A 21756-nucleotide genomic window follows, 5' to 3' on the forward strand; every position below is an offset into this window, starting at 1 on the left:
AGGAATTTAACCAGTGAAAACCCCTAAAGACATGAGCTGAACCACGTCCATGAGTTTCTGTTTCACCTGGTCTCTGACTCGGTTTAGACTGCATATGGAAACATTCATTCTACACTGGTCGGCTGTTGTCAGACCATAGTCATACCTCAACAGGTTCCTACTGCACCTACCAGGATATAGGTCAGGATTATTATCACGCTATAATGTCTTTATTGTCAACAGTTACAGAGATAAACACAGAGCGTTCCAGCTTCTCACACTAAAACTACAGGCTGAGTTTAGGAAACGACTGTGGCTCATCAATGAAACACAGAATGATTCAGTGGGACACGTCTCTCCTGTGGGAGCTCTGATGGTTCCTGAGCCTCCCGTCCACCCCGATCTCCTGAGGACTCTAAACCAGGTTCTAGCCTGGACCCTTAAACCAGCTCCAGGTCCTCAAACAGGCCTTTGGATGTGTAGACGTGTCCTCACATCAATGGTACTGAACCACAGAAACACACGTAAACAAACACACACTTCATATTTCATTCTATATGTGTAGTTTAAACAGAGTTCACAGTCTAATCTATCATCTAATGAAACACAACAACCTGCTACAGCTTCATTTGCCTTCATGTAGAAAAGAAAAGCCAACACATCTGACTCCCTGTTCAGGTAAACACCTGTCCAGGTGCAACACACAGACTGCCAGGAGACTGGCTAGGTACATGCATCCATCAGCTGCAGCTCTGATCCAGTACAGGCTGTTACCTACAGCTGCTTTAGAGCTGAAACCACATTAGTCCTGTTCTCAGATCTCTGCACTGGCTTCCTGTCCCTCAGAGAACAGACTTTAAAACAGTCCTGCTTGTGTATAAGTCTCTTCATGGCTCAGCACCACAGAACATCTCTGACATGTTGGTGCCATATAAACCATCATGGACTCTGAGACCATCAGGGACAGGCCTTCTGCTCGTGCCCAGAGTCAGGACTAAACAGGGAGAAGCAGCGTTTCAGTTTTATGCAGCTAAAACCTGGAATAGTCTCCTGATGATGTTAGACAGGCCTCATCTCTGACAATGTTTAAGTCCAAGATAGAAACTTTTTAGTTCAGCATATGAGAACTGAAAGTTTTTTTATCTGCACTCACTCTCCTTCAATTTAATTTTCTACTATTTGCTGTTTCTTATTTTGATTTTTACATTTGTACTTTAACTTGTCTTTTATTTCTGTAAATCTATACATAGATAAATAGATATGTAAATAACTTTCATATTCCTCTGTCTCAAACAACAAGTCTGAGGCCAAACCAATGTCTGTGGTAACTTCCACCCTCGGGCAGTAAAACAAAGCAGAAGTCACTGTCAGAGTGTTAAATGTCACACACACATTTATATTTTTACCACATAAGCCATAATACACTGTGGAGGGTGGTGATGGTTTCACTCTGAAATGAAGTCGTCACAACTCCAGAGGAGTAACCAGGTCAGCAGCCAAATGCAGGCAGACCAGAGGCAGGATGGCAGAAACACTGGGTTTATTTCAGGCCTCTGGTTACTCTGACTCCGTCTCTGTCCTGCTGTCCATCAGTGCTGAACTGAGCTTCTTCCTGCCTTTACAAACTACATTTCCTCTGACTTAACTTCTGAGGATATTTCAGTAACTCACAGACCTTGGCACACTTTGTGTCGGTGCACACTGCAGCAACATGCACCCACCACAACAAGGAGACGCCTCCTACCTGGAAACACTTTGGCTGCAACAGTACGGTGACCTCAGCAGGTCAAACATCATGTTGGCAGAGAGAATGATTTCCCTGAAACTGTCCTGACCTCTCCTCCCTCCACCACTGCCTCATTCCTTCACTTTCCTTTTCTACCTGTGCCAAAAACAACAGGCAGCAGCAGATAAACCAAATGTCCATGGAGCTGATCGTCTTTTCCAGGATATTGGATACTAGAGCTGCTGAAAACGACTCATTTTGGTGTCAATTGGTGACGGAAACTTATATGAACCTCAGGATCACATGTTTCCGAATCCACCAAAACATCCTTGAATATGGTTTCCATCACAGAAGAGAAGGAAAAATATTGTTTGATGCTTTTGCACTATAAGATTAAGAAAATATGTGTTTACAGTGACAACCACAGTTTTTAGAAGATATTGTCTTGTTGTTTTATCACTTTTTAATAAGAGTAAAATTTTATATACATTATTTAAATCTGTAAAAGATCACTTTTCTATTTTCAATTTACAGTTCTGGCATGTTTGCTCAAATCATGGCTTGTTTTTGCACTTTTCCTTTTCCTCCTCTGAATATGACAATATTGATGTGTGACACCTCCAAAGTCATAAATGTTGCTATTTTTAACAATAAATGTCTGTTATACTTACACCCAGTTTGCACTGGTTTGGAAATGCACTGCCCCTTCGTTGCCTTGGGAAGTGTGGTCTGCTGTCCAACACATCACAGTTCATCTTCCAACCTCTTCATGATTCCCAGGATGAATTAATAACAATTGATTAAGTTATTTTATAATTGTTCATAATATTTCATGTATTTTAACAAGAAATTATTAAGAACAATATCATTTACTGATTTAGGTCACTAATTTATTTACTAATAATATATTAAGATGTATTTGCAATGAAATTAAAGTGTTTTGGGGCATATTTAAGGTTTAAACTATAAAAATAGACATTTATAGGTTTCTTTAAAACATCCAAAAAAAGCAATCTCCTAACATGACTACGATACATCAAATATGTCATTTTACAATTATTATAACAACAAGAACGTGGATGACATTATTGGAATTACATTCTAGCACCTTGTTAAACAAATATCCAGTGTTTTTGTGCTCTACCATGAAAAACCACTGTCTGTCTGATGCTAAGTCACATCCAAACAGGATTCTGCTTTGCTGTTTACAGTGACAGACTCCTGGTTATATCAGCAAACCAACAAGTGTTTGTCACCAAGTCAACCAGACACAATTACCACACAAACTCTCTCTGATCCTTTCAATTCTCCTGTAAAGCAAACAGCCAACCTGTTTCCTGTTTCAGAGTAAACACGAGGCTGTGAGTAGCCAGAGGACGTTAGCCGGGCAGCATTAGCGCTAACTATGCAGCTAACGTGGCTAACGTCAACACGTCCGTGTTATAAGGAAACAGAAATAAAATTAATTAAATTAATAATATCATAGAAATACTATTTTATATATCTACTAAAGGATACAGGTCAGTTTAACCTGTTTAGGGAATGCTGTTTTATAAGTTGGGTTTTTCACCGTAATTCTGGAGCCTTCGACCAGTTGGGTGGCGATGCTAACTCTGCCTAGCATGGCTAGCTTTACCGTATTCTCCACATGCTCTTGTACATTTGTGTTTCTTAATGTTTTCAGATAAATGTTTAACGTCCCTAATTCCTGTCACAGTCCTGCTGTGTCTGTCCCTCCCGTGTTAGAAAGCAAGGGAAGCCAAACACGGAGTTAGCTAGCCAAGCCTTTCTGCTGGACCAGTTACGACTCAAACTTCTCACAGACGTTTGACCTTTTTCTCTAAATTGTTGTTTGATTGTGGTGTCGGGTCGATCTGGACCGAGCTCTTTAACCTGTCAGTTCTTCTTTCAAACGGATTCTGAAGAACAGATTTTACTGAATTAGGACAAACCCGAAGTTGCGACTCTCGGGTACCGGCGGCCATCATTGGCGGTCGCTGTCGCTCCTCTGATTGGCTGGGCGGTAAAATTGCCGCCTCAGATTAGCCGACGCTGATTGGCTGAATCCTGTTGCTATGTGCATATCTGAGAGTTTTGATTGGCTGTTCTGTGTCACTGACTGGGTGATGTTTAGTTCAATAATGGCGGACAGCGGATTGTGCCGAACTTTTCCGTGGGCGGAGTTTGGGCAGAGCCAGAGGAGGGACTCGCCTCTTGTCTACGTAGACAAGAGCAGGAAGTGGAAAACCGGTCGCTACACTAAAACTTGTCTACAAAAAACAGGAAAAACAAGAGATGGCACATCTCTACCTCGCTTGGTGTCTCTGCAGACACCAGACAGACATAAATGTACCAAAACGGCCAAAACGTCGATTAATGTTTGAGCTTTGTCCTCACAGGCCACCATACAACAGTGATGTGGTCCAGCACCATCTAGTGCTCATTGCAGGAAACATCATCATCATCATCATCATCATCATCATCATCATCATCACCAGTTTATCAAACAAACCTGATGGTCATAAAATGTGTTTCTGAGCTGAAAGAGGCTCAGGAACAAAGACCAACACACATTTACTGGAGACTGAAACAGCAGCCGAGGATCCAGTGAAGACACTGGGACCAAACTGATTCATGAAGCAGAGATTTTATTCAGGATTCACAGGAAACTGCAGCAGCCAGGATCTGGTTTCATGGGCAACAACAGGATCCATGAAAAATGTCAAAGTGAACCAGGAAAACAACCAACCATTTTACTTGATGTCAAAAATATGAGCACACATGTCATTAATATGCTGATCCACAATTTAAATGCATTGATAACACACCATCTGTGAGCTGAACAACCAATCAATCAATCACCAGTTCATCAATCAACTTCAAGCATCAAACACCAGGGGGCGCTGTCACTCTGACTCCCAGTCCACTCCTCGTTAAAAGTCCATCACAATCTGTTTATCGTCACCGACACTTTGTTGTCCAGGAGAGTCCACGTGTATTCAGGTTTCTGTGACCCCCTACTGTCATTACTGAGACCAGGTTTCTAGTTTACATAGTGTTTAAGAGAATACGAGCTGATTACATTTCTTCATTACAGTGACATCACACTGACTGACAGGACAATGAATGAACCTTTGTGGTGTTTAAACATCTGTATGGACAGATCACATCTGGTTGGTTACACTGATGATTCATCAGGCTGTTTTAGAAAACCATGTAAAAACCCCTTTAACTGCTTCACCAGCTGCTGTTAGTCTACCCCAAATGTATTTAAACACTGCTTTTATTTTGTTATCCACTCTCCTTTCCATCTCCTCCAGCTTCCTGACCTTCTCTGTGTCTCCTTTCTCCTTCATCCTCTGGATCAGGAAGTCCAAGTGGACATAAGTGGACACTGAAGCCACATTCAGAGCGATCTGCTCCAGCCTGAAAACATGTTGGTAGGCCTCTTCAAGCAGCTGATTTTTAACTGCTGTCAGGTTTCTCATTTCTCTTCCTAGAGTTTCCAACAGGATCATCTTCATTTGCCACTGGTTCTTCTCTGTTTTCAGTGTTTCCATTTTCTCTTCAAGAGTTTTCAACAGGCTCAGGTTCTTCTCACTTTCAGCTTTATTCTCTTCATACTTTGCGTTCACCTCTTCTAAGGTTTTCTCAACTTTCCTGGTCTTGGTCACATAGATCCACTTTTCTTTAACATGAGCTGACACAGGACACTTCCCACTACATGAAGTACAGCGACCTCCTTCCATGACCACACAGTCTTTAGGACTCCAGGTCATTGTGCATCCAGGATAGTGACAGTTCTCCTCACAGACAGAACAGGTAACAGCTGCTTGATAAAACACCAAAAACAAGAACATCCACATCCCACCATCAATAGGTTCTTTATCTTTGTAGACCTCATCCACTTCTATTGTGAACTTCTCCTTCTTCTTCATCTCTTCTTCATGTTTCTTCAGAGCTTCCTGAGTCTGTTTGATTTCTGTCTGTTTGAGTTCGATCAACTTGATTCTGTCCTGCAGGTTTTGGATACAGGCTGTCAGGCTGATGCGTAAATTCAACACTTCCACTGTCTTCGTGAGCCTCTGAGGTTCACATTGTTCCAGATATTTTGTAAACTGGTCCATTCCTCTGTCTGTTACTCTCCATGCCGTATGTAAACCAATGTCATCTTCCTCTGTTCTCTCTTCATTCTGACAGTTATTGAACAGAAAGTAAACAGGCTGATTCTCCTCATTTCTGACACATATAATTTTTGCAGCTTCAAGAGCTTGAAGAGCATTTTGAGGTTTTCTTCCATCAGAGTGTGTGATCAGAGCTACGATCTTGTTCTCCAGGTCTTTTCCAAACAGAGACGTCACTGAGTTTAAGACGTACAGTCGGTCACTCAGCTGATTATCAGTTGCCTTCATCACCAGACCCACTGCATTTAGTTCATGAACTCCGTCCTCTGAGCGGAACAAGTCCAATAACCTTTGACTGATGATGACGTCATGTTCGATCCCTCTGAGAGTACGGCAGAGTTTCACCTTCAAAACCAAAGATCTCGTACACAATCACATCTGATGTCTGACTTTCTGACTGACGTCTGTTTTCTCTCTCCACGATCTCAAACCAGATGTTGTCTTCAAACTTCACTCCAATGGTGTAATTGAACAAACTGTTGATCAGAGCAGATTTTCCTGCTCCTGATTCACCAACAAGTAAGATGGTTTTGTTTGTCTTCTTCTGATTTTTCTCACCAACAGTTTTTCTGGTCAGAGTTCCAAACTTCTGTTCCTGTGGTCTCAGCTGGTGGACAGCAGGAGATCCTGGACACAGCAGAGAACTTTTGGAGATGAGGTTCTTGTATGGGTTATCAAAGCTGTAGAAGAAGAAGAGATTTGATCAAGACTCACATCTTCTGGTTTGATTTAATTTTGTGATTATATCATCGATCAATCAATCAACTTCTAATGGAGACCATTCCAATTCATCACGTTTTAAACTAAATATTAGTTGTTTTAATAATTTGGTATTAATCTAAATGTCTGTGGAGATTCTCAGTTGTCCAGGTGAAGTTATCTAGAGGTTGAGTCTTGGCAACTGGATTTCTAGTTTTTAGGTCAAAATGTTTCACTGCTCATCCAAGTAGCTGCATCAGTCTGAGAGGAAGCTGGTATGGATCCTAAAATTCATCTTTCAGACCAGGTGTGAAGTGAAACCAACTCAGGACTGTGGGTCTAATGACTCTCACCTGATTTCCATAGCTCACCTAGTGAGCCTATGGGACTAGGGGGGAGTGAATCCAACCTGGAAGATAAACTGGAGTTTAAACTTCAGTTTTTGTATCAGTTCATCCTCGTTGCTCTGCTGTTTTTCCTGCTGATATCATCAGTTCTTCTCTCAGTCCAATATTCATGTTACAAACTTTAGAGCTGACCCTTTGCTTCTCTGTAACTGAGTCACTGTAAATAACTAACGTTCATCTTCATGAGCTTGATGTGTTGATGACCTGATGTTCTCAGTGAATGAAGAACTGGTGGATCTTTGTCCAGTCAAACAAGTGGCAGAATGAAGTGAATTGATTCCATGAGAAAAATCAATAAAGTTATTAAATATCATATAAAGGGACGAGTCTCTGAGTCTTAGTGGGAGGACAAAGCAGGTTTGATCAGTAATTTAAGAATCAAAGTCACAGTCATGATGAATCTTCATCTCACCACACAGTCGTCAGACGGCAGCTACTGGCCAGATCCTTTCCCGCTCTGCCCAGCTTGTTGTTCCTCAGGTCCAGGTGTCTCAGACTGGAGGACTGGGAGCTGAGAACTGAGGCCAGAACTTCACAGCTTCTCTCTGACAGGTCACAGCCGCGCAGCCTTAAACAGGGAGATATAACCACATGTTACTTCACAATACAAACAGGGGCAGGATTTCATCTCTACCATACTGACAATCTGCTGCTGGACTGAAATACCAGCTTTGAACTTTGATATTCTGACTTTACAAATCACTGGATCCTGACCTGAGGGTTTCCAGTTTACAGTGTGGACTCTTCAGTCCAGAAGAGACCAGCCTCAGTCCTGAGTCCTGCAGGTTGTTGTCACTCAGGTCCAGGTGTCTCAGTCTGGAGGACTGGGAGCTGAGAACTGAGACCAGAGCTTCACAGCTTCTCTCTGACAGGCCACAGCTGCTCAGCCTGGAAGAGATGTGGTGAAGAGAAATGGGAACTTAAAAGACATTTTTGTGTTTTTTGTCACATTATTTCCAGGTTCACTTACACAGCTTTGGTGGAGACCTGGACCACTGGCAGTAGATTCAGAAGAGCCTCCTCTGAAGCACAGTATTTCTTCAGGTCAAACACGTCCAGATGTTTTCCTGGTGACAGCAGGATGAAGACCAGAGCTGACCACTGAGCAGGAGACAGTTCACATTCGGAAACGGTTCCTGATCGCAGGAACAGTTGGACCTCCTCCACTGGAGAACAGTCCTGCAGCTCATTGAAACACTGGATCAGGCTGATGCTTCTCTCTGGAGATGGATTTTCTCTGATCCTCTTCTTCACATGTTCCACTATCACCTGACTGGTCTGTGGGCTAATTTCTGTCTGTGTCAGCTGATTGTTCTGCAGTGAAAGACCAAGGACAAAGCAAAGGAACAGGTCCAGGTGTCCATCTGGACTCTGTACGACCTCGTCAATGAGTCCGGTATTAATATTGGAGCAGACCATAAAGACAGCAGCCAGAAACTCCATGATGCTCTGATGGACGAAGCGAAACGCCTTGTTCCCGTCCTTCTTCATCTGATGCTCCTCTCTGAAGATCTGTGAGAAGACCTCTGCAGACACTAAGACTTCTTTTAAATCACTGCTGCTGTCTGTCAGATCTTCCTCCCAGAAAACCAGGTTGCCTTTGTCCAGCTGCTGAAAAGCCAGTTTCATAAGTGTCTTCATGTACCAAGAGCTTTTTTCTGTGCCGTACTTTGGTTTCATGTGTCTGATCTGGCCCAGCAGGAGTTCTGTGTACATCTCAGTCAGGGTCCTGGGCAGCTGCCCCCCCCCCTCTGGTTTCCAACAGATCCTTCAGAACTGTAGCAGTGATCCAGCAGACGACCGGGATGTGGCACATGATGTGGAGGCTTTGTGAGGTCTTGAGGTGGGAGATGATTCTGCTGGCCCTCTCCTCATCTCTAAACCTCTTCCTGAAGTACTGCTCCTTCTGTGGGTCGGTGAACCCTCTGACCTCTGTCACCATGTCGACACACTCAGGAGGGATCTGATTGGCTGCCGCAGGTTGTGTGGTTATCCAGAGGCGAGCGGAGGGAAGCAGATTCCCCCTGATGAGGTTTGTCAGCAGCACATCCACTGAGGTGGACTCGGTCACATCAATAGCCAGCTTCTCCTTGGCAGTGAAGTCCAGCTGCAGGCGGCTCTGGTCCAGTCCATCCAGCACGAACAGAACTTTGTATTCACTCCTGTCAAAGTTTGAGTTTCCTGACGTCTGCAGTGTTGTGAAGATGTTGTTAAGAACTTCCTGTTGCATGTGCACAGTTTCAGGGACACATCTGTGAATAAGTTCTGCAAAACCACAGGGTTCCCCCCTCAGTGCATTCAGGCTGGCGAACGTGAGGGGGAACACAAGATCCACGTCTTCACTGTCTCTTTTTTCAGCCCAGTCCAGCACAAACTTGTGCACCAGAAAGGTTTTCCCGATTCCTGCGACCCCAGTGGTCAGCACTGTCCTTACATTCTTCTTTCCAGACGGGTGTGTGAGGATGTGGCTGATTCCAGGTTCTGCAGGTGTTCCAGATGTCAGGTCCATCTGCCAGGGCTGCCTGCTGATGTGTGTGTCTTCCCCAATTGTGACGTGCAGCTCAGCATAGACGTCGTCCAGACCTTTCTCATCCTTCTTTAGTGTCCACCCTTCCTGAACACACCTGAAGCTGCTCTGGAGGTTGGACTGCAGCCGTGTTTGGTCCCGTCTGATGGTTTGGAGACACTTTGGCTGTTGCACCACGTCTGTGTCCAACAATGAAACACACAGAAAAACTGTGTTGAGCTTTTCTACCAACCAGGCTTAAATAGAAGCTTTAAGGAATATTTACAATTATGCATGACAGGGACCAGGAGAGTCAACAACAAACCAACAACCCTATAGAGGACAAGCAGTAACTAATGGATGGTTAATAGTAAACCTCTGATTCTCGTGGCTTCAGTGCAACATGAATGTTGATCACTGATGTTCCAACCAGTTAACCAGACTTCAAGCCTGTCTAACTGACAAAGGCCTGGATGACCAGTAACTTTTTACTTTTAAACTCAGAGAAAACAGAAGTCATTATATTTAGGCCAAAAAATCTCAGAAATAACTTTTCTAAAATTATAGCTACTCTAGATGGCATAGCCCTGGCCTCCAGCACTACTGTAAAAAACCTTGGAGTTATTTTTGACCAGGACATGTTCTTTAACTCACACATAAAACAAATCTCTAGAACTGCATTCTTTCACCTGCGCAACATTTCCAAAATTAGGAACATCCTGTCTCAAAATGATGCAGAAAAACTAGTCCATGCATTTGTTAAATTCAAGGCTAGATTACTGTAACTCATTACTATCTGGATGTCCCAATATCTCCATAAAAAGCCTCCAATTAATCCAGAATGCTGCAGCCAGAGTCCTGACAGGAACTAGCAAGAGAGATCATATTTCTCCTATATTAGCTTCTCTTCACTGGCTCACTGGCTAAAATATAGAATAGAATTTAAAATCCTTCTTCTCACATACAAATACCTTCATAATCAAGCTCCTTCATACCTTAAAGACCTCATAGTACCATATTATCCCAATAGACCACTTCGCTCTCAGAGTGCAGGTCTACTTGTGGTTCCCAGAGTTTCCAAAAGCAGAATGGGAGGCAGAGCCTTTAGTTATCAAGCTCCTCTCCTATGGAACCAGCTCTCAGCCTGGGTTCAGGAGGCAGACACTCTCTGTACTTTTAAGGCTAGACTTAAAACCTTCCTCTTTGACAAAGCTTATAGTTAGGGCTGGCCTCAGGTAACCCTGAACCATCCCTTAGTCATGGTGCTATAGGCCTAGACTGCCCGAAGACCATCGGTGCACTGAGCTCCCCTACCCTAACCCTCCCCTCCCTTCCCTTCTCCTCCCCACTCACATGTGTATTCCACCATTGAATGTCTCTAACCTTGTGCTCTCTCTCTCTCTGTTCTCTCTGTACCTTCTGCAGGTGTCCCTGGTCCTGGAGCTGTTTATCACTGATGTGCAGTTACTGGTCCCACCAACCTGCAGTGTCTATTTGATGTTTATTGTTGCTGTTCTTTTCTCTCTGCTCTATCCACTCACCCCAACCGGTCGAGGCAGATGGCCGCCCAAACTGAGCCCGGTTCTGTTGGAGGTTTTTTCTTCTGGTAAAGGGAGTTTTTCTTCTCCACTGTCGCCAAGTGCTTGCTCATAAGGGAATTGTTGGGTTTTTAGTTTTAGTTTTTGTAAAGTGCCTTGAGATGATTTGTATTGTGATTTGGCGCTATACAAATAAAATTGAATTGTATTGAATTAACACTGACACAGATGTTAAAACAGCAGCTCACCTTGTGCTCCTGTGCTGATGATCGACAGTTTCTCCACCAGGTCGTTCCTGTTGATCTTCTTCAACATCGTCTTCATCACCTCCACAGACCCCTGGTTGTGGTTCTGGACCATCTTGTCCACCGTTTCCTGTCGGTCTGCTTTGTCCAGATGACTCTTTGGTATAGCTGAGGAACCTTCCAGGATGTCCGGCTGCTGCAGGCACCACTTGAACTTCCTGAATTCTTCATCTCCCAGCTCTTCCAGTGTGTTTAAAAGCAGCTCTTTAACAGCCATTGGTCATTCAGTGCTGTGTGGACTCAGCTGCTCTCTGCAAACGTTCTGTCTTAGAGAACCTGCAAGTTCTTGTATTGTTTCACCTGCAAATGATCCACAAACTGTGAAGCCCCAAACTTGTCCTCTAGAGCAATAAACTAAAAGAGACTTGACCAAAAGTCAGTAATGTAGGGGGTGGATGAGTGGGCTGCATGGATGTGGGGTCATAGAGACCAAAGTGAAACTACAGCCATGATGCAGAAGGCTGTGGGCAGGGGAACGTCTGCTGCTGACTGCAGTGTAACAGTCTGCAACCCTGCAGATAGAAAAGGACCAGCCCACAGCAGAGGGACCATCAAAGCCCCGTCTCCTGTGGATTCTTACAGTCCAGAGTCTGAGCGGTCTAAATCTGAGCATCAGCTTCTTCAGGACAGTGTGTGTCTCTGCTTCTGTTTTAGTTTTACAGGAATGAAAAACTTCACTGTGTATTTTCATGAAATTAACCAACTTGAAGCTGAACTGTGTGTGTTGTGCTGTGCTTCCTGTTCATAATCATGACATCACTTCCTGCTGTGGCTGTTTGGCTTTGATGGAAAATGCAGTTTAACAAAGACGTAACAGCAACAGTCCCACAGTGCACAAACACACAAACAGCCGAAGCTGTTTCCTAAAGAGAAACATGTCAGAGACAATAATTCTCTGCTGTAAAACACAAGTTTCACTTACCAACATTATTTCATGTCCTCACACCAGCAGGGAGCTTGTTTCTTTAAATCCATCTTATAAAAGCTAAAACACTAAAGAGTCGACAACTAAACCTCTTTCCTCAGTCCAGTCAAACATGTTTCCCTCCAAAGTTTCTACTTTACTGCAAAATGATGTTTCCTCTGTTGGTGTCACTTCCTCATTGTTAGTCAGTGTCAACAGTCTGAGGTCAGACCAACAGGACCCACCCTCATCTGATTTAGAGCGTCAGCACTTACCTGCCTACCTGCTGTCATGTGACCACACAGGTGTGACACACTCCAGAAATATGCAAACACACAGTTTAATGTATGGTGTGTTTTTACTTCATGCATCATGCTAGTTCTCTGAAATCATGTGACCACAGAACACACCCACTTTCCCACCTCACACGTCTGCATGTTACATGATTTCTTCTTCTTCTCCCCTCACATGTATATTCCACCATTGAATGTCACTAACCTTGTGCTCCCTCTCTCTCTCTCTGTTCTCTCTGTACCTTCTGCAGGTGTCCCTGGTCCTGGACCTGTATATTGCTGATGTGCAGTTACTGGTCCCACCAACCTTCAGTGTCTATTTGTTGTTTGTTGTTGCTGTTCTCTTCTCTCTCCTCTATCCACTCACCCCAACCGGTCGAGGCAGATGGCAAGATGCAGATAAAAGCAGGAAAGAGGAAGTGAAAACACAGAAATGGGAGAAGACGCTCATCAATAGAGCCGAGAGAAGGAGATGAGCTCTGCAGAAAACCAGCAGAACCTTCCTGGTTTAACTCGTCAGCATGAAGCCAAACACACTTCACCTCTTCTGACTCACATAGATGGGACCACAGGGAGAGTTTGCTCCATCACTCACTGTAGGTAAGAAAACCCAGACTGTCTGATCTATCACACTGGTTCGGTCTTTGGCATACTCGTCACCTCGGTGTGTCGGCCAGAACACCACTTAAAGCCCAGATATCCCCAAGGATAAATAAGAGTCGCTGAGTTGCAGTTAAGGCGCTTTAATAATCCAATGTTAGTGACATAGTCTGGATGGGTGTACTTGTGGTTTTCCTAAGAACAAAGGAAATACAACTACAGTGAATATTAATAATGAGACATACGTAGCAATATGTACATTATAAAGTACCAACCAGTATACATAAGTGGTGAATACAAAATAACAGGTTAATGGATGAATAAAGCGACAGAAGTGGTTGCATGTAAAGTGGTTCGAAGTTACCATACAAACACCGTGATCACTTCCTGTAACTTATACAATTAAACGAAATGCTCTTATTTTGAAGGACTAACCGGATATGCCACTTCCGGTGGAAACAAACTCTAGCTTAGCAGTATGTAACGATTAACTCGTACTAACATCGTCAATTATGAAATATATCCAGAAAAACACCACACATTTTGTAGAAAAGCCCCAACAATTCGACCAGGGAAGCTTTAAGCACGTTATGAACCGTGCACAATGGAAAAGGAAACTGAAATCAGTCCGTACCAAGTCAACCAATCAGCCTGCATGAAACCGAAAATAACTTGCACGGCGAAACGTGGACTAAACCCTGTAAACTATTAACTAACGACTTTACAGGTTTCCACATACAGCTGCTTTATAATAACAATAGTAGAGCCAACAATAATACTTACAGACAATAATACTTACAGGTCATTTCGCACAAATCAAATATCTCTACCACAACTGCAGACATGGACCGCTCCACAACCAAACTGCACACCTGATGAGTGACGTCAGCACATCACGCGTGACCTTAAAGAGCCCTTACGTGGTTGTTGAGCCCAGAGCTGAGCTTGACTCCATGAGCTGGACTGGTCTGTGTTCAGGCAGACTAGAGGTGAGGTCTAACCAGTCTGACCATCATGGAGCTCAGTGTGTCAACCTGACTTTGACTGCAGGCAGCTTGGCTCTGGGGCTCCATCAGTCCTCCAGGGGGTTTTTGGTCAAACACAGAGACACAACATGCACAGAAGATGGATGATTTTCCAGGTTGGTTTTGTTAGTTACATGTTTTAATGCATTTATTCATCCGTCAGTTGGAAAGAGCGTTAATGGTCCATATATGAACATCAGGACCACATATGTTGATGAACCCACCAACTCATCCTTGAATATGGTTCCATCACAGAAGAGAAACAAATATTGTTTGATGCTTTTTGCATTATAAGATGAAGAAAACATGTTGTAGGTGTTTACAGTGACAACCACAGTTTTTAGAAGATATTTTCTTGTTTTATCACTTTTTAATAACAGTACATTTTTATTTCCATTATTTAAATCTGTAAAAGATAACTTTTCTATTTCCAATTTACAGTTCTGGCATGTTTGTTCAAGTCATGGCTTGTTCTTGCACTTTTCCTTTTCCTCCTCTGAATATGACAATATTGATGTGTGACACCTCCAAAGTCATAAATGTTGCTATTTTTAACAATAAATGTCTGTTATAGAATATTTGAGGTTTAAACTATAAAAACAGACATTTATAGGTATTTTTAACACATGCAAAAAAAAAAAAAAAAAAAACAATCTCCCTGTCATTTTACAATTATTATAACAACAAGAACATATGTCACCAGTCAGGCTGACCTCATGAAGAAGGTGAAGCTGCACCTCACAGTTAATCTGAAGCTACATCAGCAGCTGGTTGGTTTAGTCCAGAGACTGAAAACAAGTAGCCTGGGGAGACTCCAGGAAGTCACTGCACCCGCCCCCTTAAAACCCCAGGTCTGATTAAACTGGAGACTCTGCGACAGGAGAAAAGTAACATGGTGAGACAAACTGTTCCTCCAGACAAACCCAGTGGCTTCGTGCTGGTGGAAGAAGCTTTTCATGAAAACTGAATTTGTGTCTCCGGCTCAGACGAACCAGCAGCAGCTGGAGGCCGAGCGCCTGAATAAGGAGCTGCTGGAGCACCGAGCCGAGCTGGCTCTCCTCCGCAGCACCCTGGCAAATAAGGACAAGGTGAGACCGTGGACCAGATCTCTGATCTCATCTCTACGATGAGTCGTCTTTTCGCCCACGTATTCATTCTCACCTGGTTTTGTTCAGGAGGGCTCTCAGGTGAGCGGCAGCCTGGCAGCTTTGCAGGCGGAGCGAGATGTTCTGCTGCGCTCGCTCAGAGAGAAGGACGCTGAGCTGTCCTCGCTGAGGCAGCAGACGCAGCAGCAGCAGAGCTCCCTGGACCTGGAGAAAGACCGGATCAACGGGGAGCTGGAGGCTCTGAGAGCCCAGCTACAGCAGCAGGTAACGGCGTCGGTGTCTGCAGGAACTGTTTCAGCTCTAAATATTATCTTGGTACACACTCACACATGTGTGTTTTCTGCTTCATTCCTGCAGCTTGCCATCAACGCAGAGCAGAAGCTGGAGATCGACAGGCTGAAACGAGAGCTGGACTCCACACGAGCAGAGCTGGCACGGGCCAACGGCGTCCTGCAGAGCAGAGAGATGGTAGGATTTCTTCTCCTCATGAGCCTCACACAGTCCAGGTCATCTCGGAGGTTAATACACTCATTCATGCTTTGCTCCTCAGAGTGGCACCCAGCTGAGCGGCACCGTGGCCGGTCTGCAGGCGGAGAGGGAGGTGCTGCTGCGCTCGGTCAGGGATCAGGAGGCCGAGCTGAAGTCCCTCAGACAGCAGGTGCAGCTCCACCAGAGCTCCCTGGACCAGGAGAGGCAGAGGAGCAGCATGGAGCTGGGAAGCCTGCACTCCCAGTTACAGCAGCAGGTGCTGCGTCTCTGTCACATGTAGATACGTTGATGTGGTTTGATGCCACCTAGTGGTTTGTCCTGGAGCCGCGTCGATGCCTGGGAGACTCTCGAAGGTGAAGGTGGTACCCAGGTACTGTTTGGCTCCCAGTGGTGACCCCATCCACACCCTGACACCAACCTGGTATCCTGCCTACACCTGAGCTGCAGCTTCTAGTCAGCTCCATCTGAGTGACCTTTGACCTGCTGCCTCACACCAAACACCAGCAGCCACACATCATTTCTGCTCCTTGAGTTAACATGAAGTCTCAGATTGTCAACAAACTACATAAGAACATGAATCCAGACATACAGATTCTATTCAACCCAAACCAAACATACATGGGAACATTAGTTAAAAAGGAAAATCATCTTTTCTGAGTGACATCTGAAATCTATAGATCTATAGTCTATATGTGTTTTCACTGTTTGGGATATCTCTACACTGGCTTCAGCCTCAGACTGTGGCCTGGTTTATACCTGCACAGTAAAGCTCTTATGTTTATGTGTGTGTGTGTGTGTGTGAGAACAGGCCTGTCGTGAAGGTGAACTGGCCCACAAGCTGCAGGAGGAGCAGTTCAGTTTGCTTCAATGTGCTGTGGTGGAGGCCGAGGGCATCATACTGGACGCTGTGGCCAAACTGGACGACCCCATTCACGTCCGCTGCATCAGCTCACCTGGTGAATAAAACAAACAAACATATTCTCATCATAGTTTCATCTGTTGAAGAAAAACTGACCAACACTGGCAAAGAAAATAACTGAAAGCTAATTATTGATGACGTGATCAAACTAAAATCAACATCCTTAAAATACCAAAAGGCAGATCATAGAAATAAATAGAATAGAACATAAATACTCAGGAAAAGACACACCTGTCACTTCAAAACAAGATATGAAACAGCAAATATTCACATTTAAGAATTTTAGTTACTGACTTTTAATTATTTGTGTTTTAATCTAATTAATGAAGAAAATAAATGAGTCCTGAAGCTTTTTCTCACCACTTCTCTCTGTTCTGCAGATTATTTGGTGAATCGAGCTGAAGTCACTTTGGCTTCTATCGACAAAATGCAGCAGAGTCACCTGGTCTACCTGGGAAACAGGAACTGTGTGTGTGTGTGAGTGAGTGTGTGTGTGTGTGTGTGTGTGTGTCCCTCACGATGAGGTGATGACAGTATCTAATGTTGATGTGTCGTCTCCAGATGCCAGTGGTTTGCTCAGAGCGGTCACCCAGTTCTCCCACCTCGCTGCTGATACGATTGTCAACGGAGCAGCAACGTCACACTCTGCTCCCACCGACCAGGCCGACCGTGAGACACACACACACACACACCACACACCACACACCACACACCACACCACACACGCGCACACGCGCACACACGCACACACGCACACACGCACACACGCACACACACCTGTTCTGATGGTCACGTGTTCTGGCTGTCAGAGAATCAGCTGATCGTGTCGTGGGTGAAAACGGAACCTTCGAGGAGCTCATCGCCTGTTCCCATGAGATCGCCGGGAGCACCGCCCAGTTAGTCGCCGCCTCAAAGGTACAGAACCTGCTGCTTTGTCTAATCACCGGTTAACTCAGACACCTGATACGTAACTTCAGGCAGAAACGGGGTCAGAGTTCGGTCCAGGTTCAGTAAAAGGTCCGGCTCAGAATCACGACCATTTCAGGTCAGGTGACAAGTAGCAGGATTCAGGTCAGGGAGGAGTTTCAGAACCATCAGAACTTCAGAACTCATTTTTGAATCCGGTAAGAGGTTGCAGACAAGGGTTGAGGTCAGAAACTTTCAGAATTGCTACTCGGTTTGGATCAGACCGTGAGTACCAGACAGGAGTTAAGTCAGAAAAGGTCAATCCTGAGCCTTAGTTCAATCAGGTCTGGCAGGCAAGAAGGCAGGGTCAGAAAACAGTCCAGGTGCAAGATCAGGGATCAGAGCCACAGTCATGGCTTAGTCAGAATCCGTCCAGTAACAGGGGTCAGTAGAAGATCAATAGGCAGAATCAGATCCAGAAAACAGAATCAGAGCACAGTCCGGGTCAGAGAGCAGGTACAGGCCGACGTCAGGCAGAAAGGCTGGAGACTGATCACTCAAGGTAACAGGTGCTCATATCCTGCAACAGGTGAACCAGATCCTGGTAATTGCCAGGCAGACACAGGTGAAACCAATAAAACTGATTAATCCAAGTTACCAGAAAGTAACTGAGGGAGCACAGGAAATGAATATCAAAATAAAAGTCTGGAGCAGCAAGTCCAAGAACCAGGATCCTAATGATGAATTATGAGTTTTGCATATTTGTTCAGCTGACACACATGAAAATCACTAAAACTAGTGACTATAATCAGCCACATGGCGACTACAGGTGCAGTGTGATTTAGGATTTTTACTTCCAGGTGAAGGCGGACCGCAACAACAAGAAGCTGGACACGCTGCAGCAGGCGTCCCGGCACGTCAACGACATGGCTGCTGTGGTCGTCACCTCCACCAAACATGGGCAGCAGCAGATCTCGAATCACGGTGAGAGAAGGAGCTGACACCGGTTTACAGCATCCACACCAGGAGCTGCCAACATGAAACCTGTTTTATTTTTATTGGATGTTTAGTTTGGGAGCAGGGAAAACGCTAAACACACAACAGCAACATATTATTACCTGATAAAGTTGAACTCCAGCCACAGACCAACCTGCTGGTCCATGTGGACCAGTGTCTGAGTCCACCTGTTGAGTCTCAGCCCAGTGTTCCCTCAGTTTGAGCTCTGGGTTTGGTCTCCACCACCTCCTGAGGGAAACCTCTGGATCTTTAGCTGCTAAATGCTCCACTATGTTCACCAGCTGCTGTTTCATCAGTGAGAGCAGGCACAGAAAAGTTTGGTGATTTAAAACCAAAACAATGAACCAAAAGACACTAAAATGATCTGCAGAGAGAAACTACAGTCGTGATTATTCTGGGATGGTTCATCACTCGACACCTCTCACATTATTACTCCAGTTTCATCCACTGTTGTTTTGACCAGTGCAGCGTTAAAGCTGCTGTTGCTGATGCTGCTGTTGTTGCAGGTGTTATGGACTTCTCTGGCCTGTCTCTGATCAAGCTGAAAAAAGAGGAAATGGAGACTCAGGTCAGTTTTTCATTTTATTCACATTTTGTCTGGAAGTTTCTGCAGCTGACAGGGAGCATGGAAGTAGCTCAACAAATAGAAATTTATAACCACGTGTTGAGTCAAATACAAGACTTTAATGTAAAATGTGCATCAGAACAGAAACAGTAATATTTCTAATGAATTTTGTGATTAGTTTCTAAATTTAATCTTCTGTCCTAACACAGTGTAAAGTGGCTGCTACATGATTATGTTGAGGATTTTGGAAACAAATAAGAGTCAATTATTATTTTAAGATCATTTCTCACCTGTTTTTGTTGCTTGTTGTGACATTTCTTTGATGAAAACACCTAAAAGCATCACACACGTCTGGTGTCTGAATCCTGCTGCAATGTGGCGACAGCAGAGAAGCCTCTAACCAGCCAGATGTTCTTATGGCTTCAGTTTTAAGGACCTGCTCCTCTTCTGCTGTGGCTTCGTTGCACCTGATTGGAAAATAGCACCATCATGTGGACAAACCAACTAATGTTCCCACAGTGACAGAAATGTGCATGAGTTTCACTTCCTGCTGCTGATTTTCTCACCTGCTGTGTGACTGTGTCAGGTCAAGGTGCTGCAGCTGGAGAGCCAGCTGGAGCAGGAGCGAGTCCGTCTGGGGGAGCTGAGGAAGAGGCACTACGAGCTCGGAGGCCCCGGGTCAGACGGAGAAACAGCGGACGACGCCGAGAGCTTCCCACCGCCGCCGCCACCCACCCTGCTGGACTCCACGCCGTTACCTCAGTCTTTCTCACAGACGCAGCCTTATCTGAACACCCAGAGCTTCACACCGACCAACACCTTCGCTCCGACTCCACAGTCGTCCTTCCCCCTGTCTCAGTCCTTCCCCGTGTCTCAGTCCTTCCCCCTGTCTCAGTCCTTCCCCCTGTCTCAGTCCTACACACTAACAAGTGTCCACACTCCCTCACAGCCCTACGTCCCTGCTCAGCCTTTCACACCAAACCCAGCCCAGAGTTACCTCAAACCTCAGGCTTTTCCACTGTCACAGTCCTCGACTCTCACGTCCACGTCTCCCAGCCTCCCCCAGCCCCAGCCCGCCCCCCACAGCAGCTCAGAGGCCACAAAACCAGCCTCAAAGAAACACAACATCTTCACCAAATCTGGAAACCTGCTGAAGAACGCGGTGAGTGCTGCCTCTCGTCTGCTACAGCTCAATGTTCATCACAAGCTGAGTAAGAGACGTGTTCATGAGTCTGTTTCTGGTCCGATTACAGTTCAAAGTTGAATTTGACTCATTTTCCACGGTGTGAAAATCAAACGTCCCCACATTGAATCAAACACCAGTGATGAGCAGCAACATGTGATTCTGACCTATAGAGTCTAGAGCTATAACACAGGGTGTTGGCATCTTCACCTCATGGTTCAGCAGCAGCACAGCTGGACACATGTTGTTGCTGAGACCTGAAGGAAGCTCAGCTGTGATGCTGCTGGGTTTCTGAGCTGAAAGAGGCTCAGGAACAAAGACCAACACACATTTACTGGAGACTGAAACAGCAGCTGAGGATCCAGTGAAGACACTGGGACCAAACTGATTCATGAAGCAGAGATTTTATTCAGGAGTCACAGGAAACTGCAGCAGCCAGGATCTGGTTTCATGGGCAACAACAGGATCCATGAAAAATGTCAAAGTGAACCAGGAAAACAACCAACCATTTTACTTGATGTCAAAAATATGAGCACACATGTCATTAATATGCTGGTCCACAATTTAAATGCATTGATAACACACCATCTGTGAGCTGAACAACCAATCAACTAAAATCAAACACTAATATTAGCAAGAATCAATGAATATTTCAAGTCGATACAATAATAAACTGATATAGAACATATGAGGAAGTCTTGATCAGCAATCAATCATAAGCAAATGATGAATATATATCAATCATGAAGCAGATCAAAGATATTGATCAAAGTTTACAAATATAAAGTGTTTGAAAAGTTTCCTAATGAAGATGATAATCAGAAAACAATGAGCCTTCAGCCCATGATAGACAAAATATATATTTATAAAACACAAGGAGCTTTTATCAGGTCAAGGGTCAGATGGATTGAAGGAGGTGAGGAAAACTATTTTTGTGGTCTTGAAAAAAGAAGACAGGAGAAAAACAATATTAAATCTTTGCTATTTAAGGACATAGAAACCACTGATGAAAAATTCATCTCCTCAGAAATGTGTTCATTTTATCTTCAGCTTTATAGCTCTGAATTCTCTAAAGCCTGTCAAACATTTTTTAATGACGTAGCAAAATTTACACCCCAACTAGACGATGACTGTAAACAAAGATGTGACAACCCTCTAATGACTGAAGAGCTGGATGCAGTAATTGGACGTCTCTCTCTTAACAAAGCTCCTGGTTCAGATGGTCTCAGACCGTTTTCAGATTTCTACAAAGCCTTTGATTCCATGGAACATCCTTTTATCCTTTCAACACTTGAACATTTTGGTTTCAAAGCTCGATTTAGGAACTTGATTAAAGGACTTTATTGGAATATTAGTAGTGCAGTATTATTACCCAATGGCACCACCCCTGGGTTCGAGATTGTCC

At 44.4% G+C, this 21756-nt stretch overlaps 5 protein-coding genes across 5 annotated transcripts in view; 2 read left to right on the forward strand and 3 right to left on the reverse strand.

The window, feature by feature from the left end:
* The window catches only part of LOC113124206 (uncharacterized), a 37266-nt gene that overhangs the window by 8533 nt on the left and 6977 nt on the right, over positions 1-21756 (reverse strand). Inside the window, exon 4 of the mRNA XM_026296733.2 lies at positions 4677-4844. The gene's annotated coding sequence lies outside the window, so the exon portion shown is untranslated. The remainder of the gene's footprint in view (positions 1-4676; positions 4845-21756) is intronic.
* Positions 6197-8743, reverse strand: LOC113124759 (NACHT, LRR and PYD domains-containing protein 3-like). The gene is made up of 4 exons (XM_026297858.2): positions 7966-8743; positions 7710-7883; positions 7408-7563; positions 6197-6569 (listed from the first exon to the last, which is right to left on the reverse strand). The coding sequence occupies exons 1-4, from the start codon at positions 8709-8711 to the stop codon at positions 6197-6199; spliced, it is 1449 nt and encodes a 482-aa protein (XP_026153643.1). The 5' UTR covers positions 8712-8743.
* LOC113124209 (NACHT, LRR and PYD domains-containing protein 3-like) lies at positions 8684-12848 on the reverse strand. The gene is made up of 3 exons (XM_026296739.2): positions 12267-12848; positions 11288-11644; positions 8684-9701 (listed from the first exon to the last, which is right to left on the reverse strand). Exons 2-3 carry the CDS (start codon positions 11559-11561, stop codon positions 8713-8715), a joined length of 1263 nt encoding a protein of 420 aa, XP_026152524.1. The 5' UTR covers positions 11562-11644; positions 12267-12848; the 3' UTR covers positions 8684-8712.
* Positions 13007-17424, forward strand: LOC113124764 (huntingtin-interacting protein 1-related protein-like). Its single transcript, XM_033325464.1, has 8 exons — positions 13007-13141; positions 14870-15061; positions 15153-15254; positions 15342-15536; positions 15630-15740; positions 15823-16017; positions 16570-16717; positions 17061-17424. The coding sequence occupies exons 2-8, from the start codon at positions 15059-15061 to the stop codon at positions 17159-17161; spliced, it is 855 nt and encodes a 284-aa protein (XP_033181355.1). The 5' UTR covers positions 13007-13141; positions 14870-15058; the 3' UTR covers positions 17162-17424.
* Positions 17200-21462, forward strand: LOC113124213 (neurofilament heavy polypeptide-like). The gene is made up of 6 exons (XM_033325488.1): positions 17200-17204; positions 17314-17349; positions 17490-17595; positions 18447-18570; positions 19110-19171; positions 19755-21462. The coding sequence occupies exons 1-6, from the start codon at positions 17200-17202 to the stop codon at positions 20430-20432; spliced, it is 1011 nt and encodes a 336-aa protein (XP_033181379.1). The 3' UTR covers positions 20433-21462.

The sequence above is a fragment of the Mastacembelus armatus genome, chromosome 12 (assembly GCF_900324485.2).
Source record: "Mastacembelus armatus chromosome 12, fMasArm1.2, whole genome shotgun sequence".
Taxonomy (NCBI): domain Eukaryota; kingdom Metazoa; phylum Chordata; class Actinopteri; order Synbranchiformes; family Mastacembelidae; genus Mastacembelus; species Mastacembelus armatus.

What these genes read in the sequence shown, in the direction of transcription:
- LOC113124759 (XM_026297858.2), bottom strand. Translation starts at nt 8,711, where the DNA reads ATGTACACAGAACTCCTGCTGGGCCAGATCAGACACATGAAACCAAAG. An exon ending in CAGGTCTCCACCAAAGCTGT is followed by an intron (nt 7,884 to 7,965) that starts GTAAGTGAACCT and finishes CATCTCTTCCAG; the next exon opens with GCTGAGCAGCTGTGGCCTGT. An exon ending in TGCCGTCTGACGACTGTGTG is followed by an intron (nt 6,570 to 7,407) that starts GTGAGATGAAGA and finishes CTTCTTCTACAG; the next exon opens with CTTTGATAACCCATACAAGA.
- LOC113124209 (XM_026296739.2), bottom strand. Translation starts at nt 11,561, where the DNA reads ATGGCTGTTAAAGAGCTGCTTTTAAACACACTGGAAGAGCTGGGAGAT. An exon ending in CATCAGCACAGGAGCACAAG is followed by an intron (nt 9,702 to 11,287) that starts GTGAGCTGCTGT and finishes TGTTGGACACAG; the next exon opens with ACGTGGTGCAACAGCCAAAG.
- LOC113124764 (XM_033325464.1), top strand. An exon ending in GAGCCCAGCTACAGCAGCAG is followed by an intron (nt 15,537 to 15,629) that starts GTAACGGCGTCG and finishes TCATTCCTGCAG; the next exon opens with CTTGCCATCAACGCAGAGCA. An exon ending in CCGCTGCATCAGCTCACCTG is followed by an intron (nt 16,718 to 17,060) that starts GTGAATAAAACA and finishes TCTGTTCTGCAG; the next exon opens with ATTATTTGGTGAATCGAGCT.
- LOC113124213 (XM_033325488.1), top strand. An exon ending in TCCCACCGACCAGGCCGACC is followed by an intron (nt 17,350 to 17,489) that starts GTGAGACACACA and finishes TCTGGCTGTCAG; the next exon opens with AGAATCAGCTGATCGTGTCG. An exon ending in AAGAGGAAATGGAGACTCAG is followed by an intron (nt 19,172 to 19,754) that starts GTCAGTTTTTCA and finishes TGACTGTGTCAG; the next exon opens with GTCAAGGTGCTGCAGCTGGA.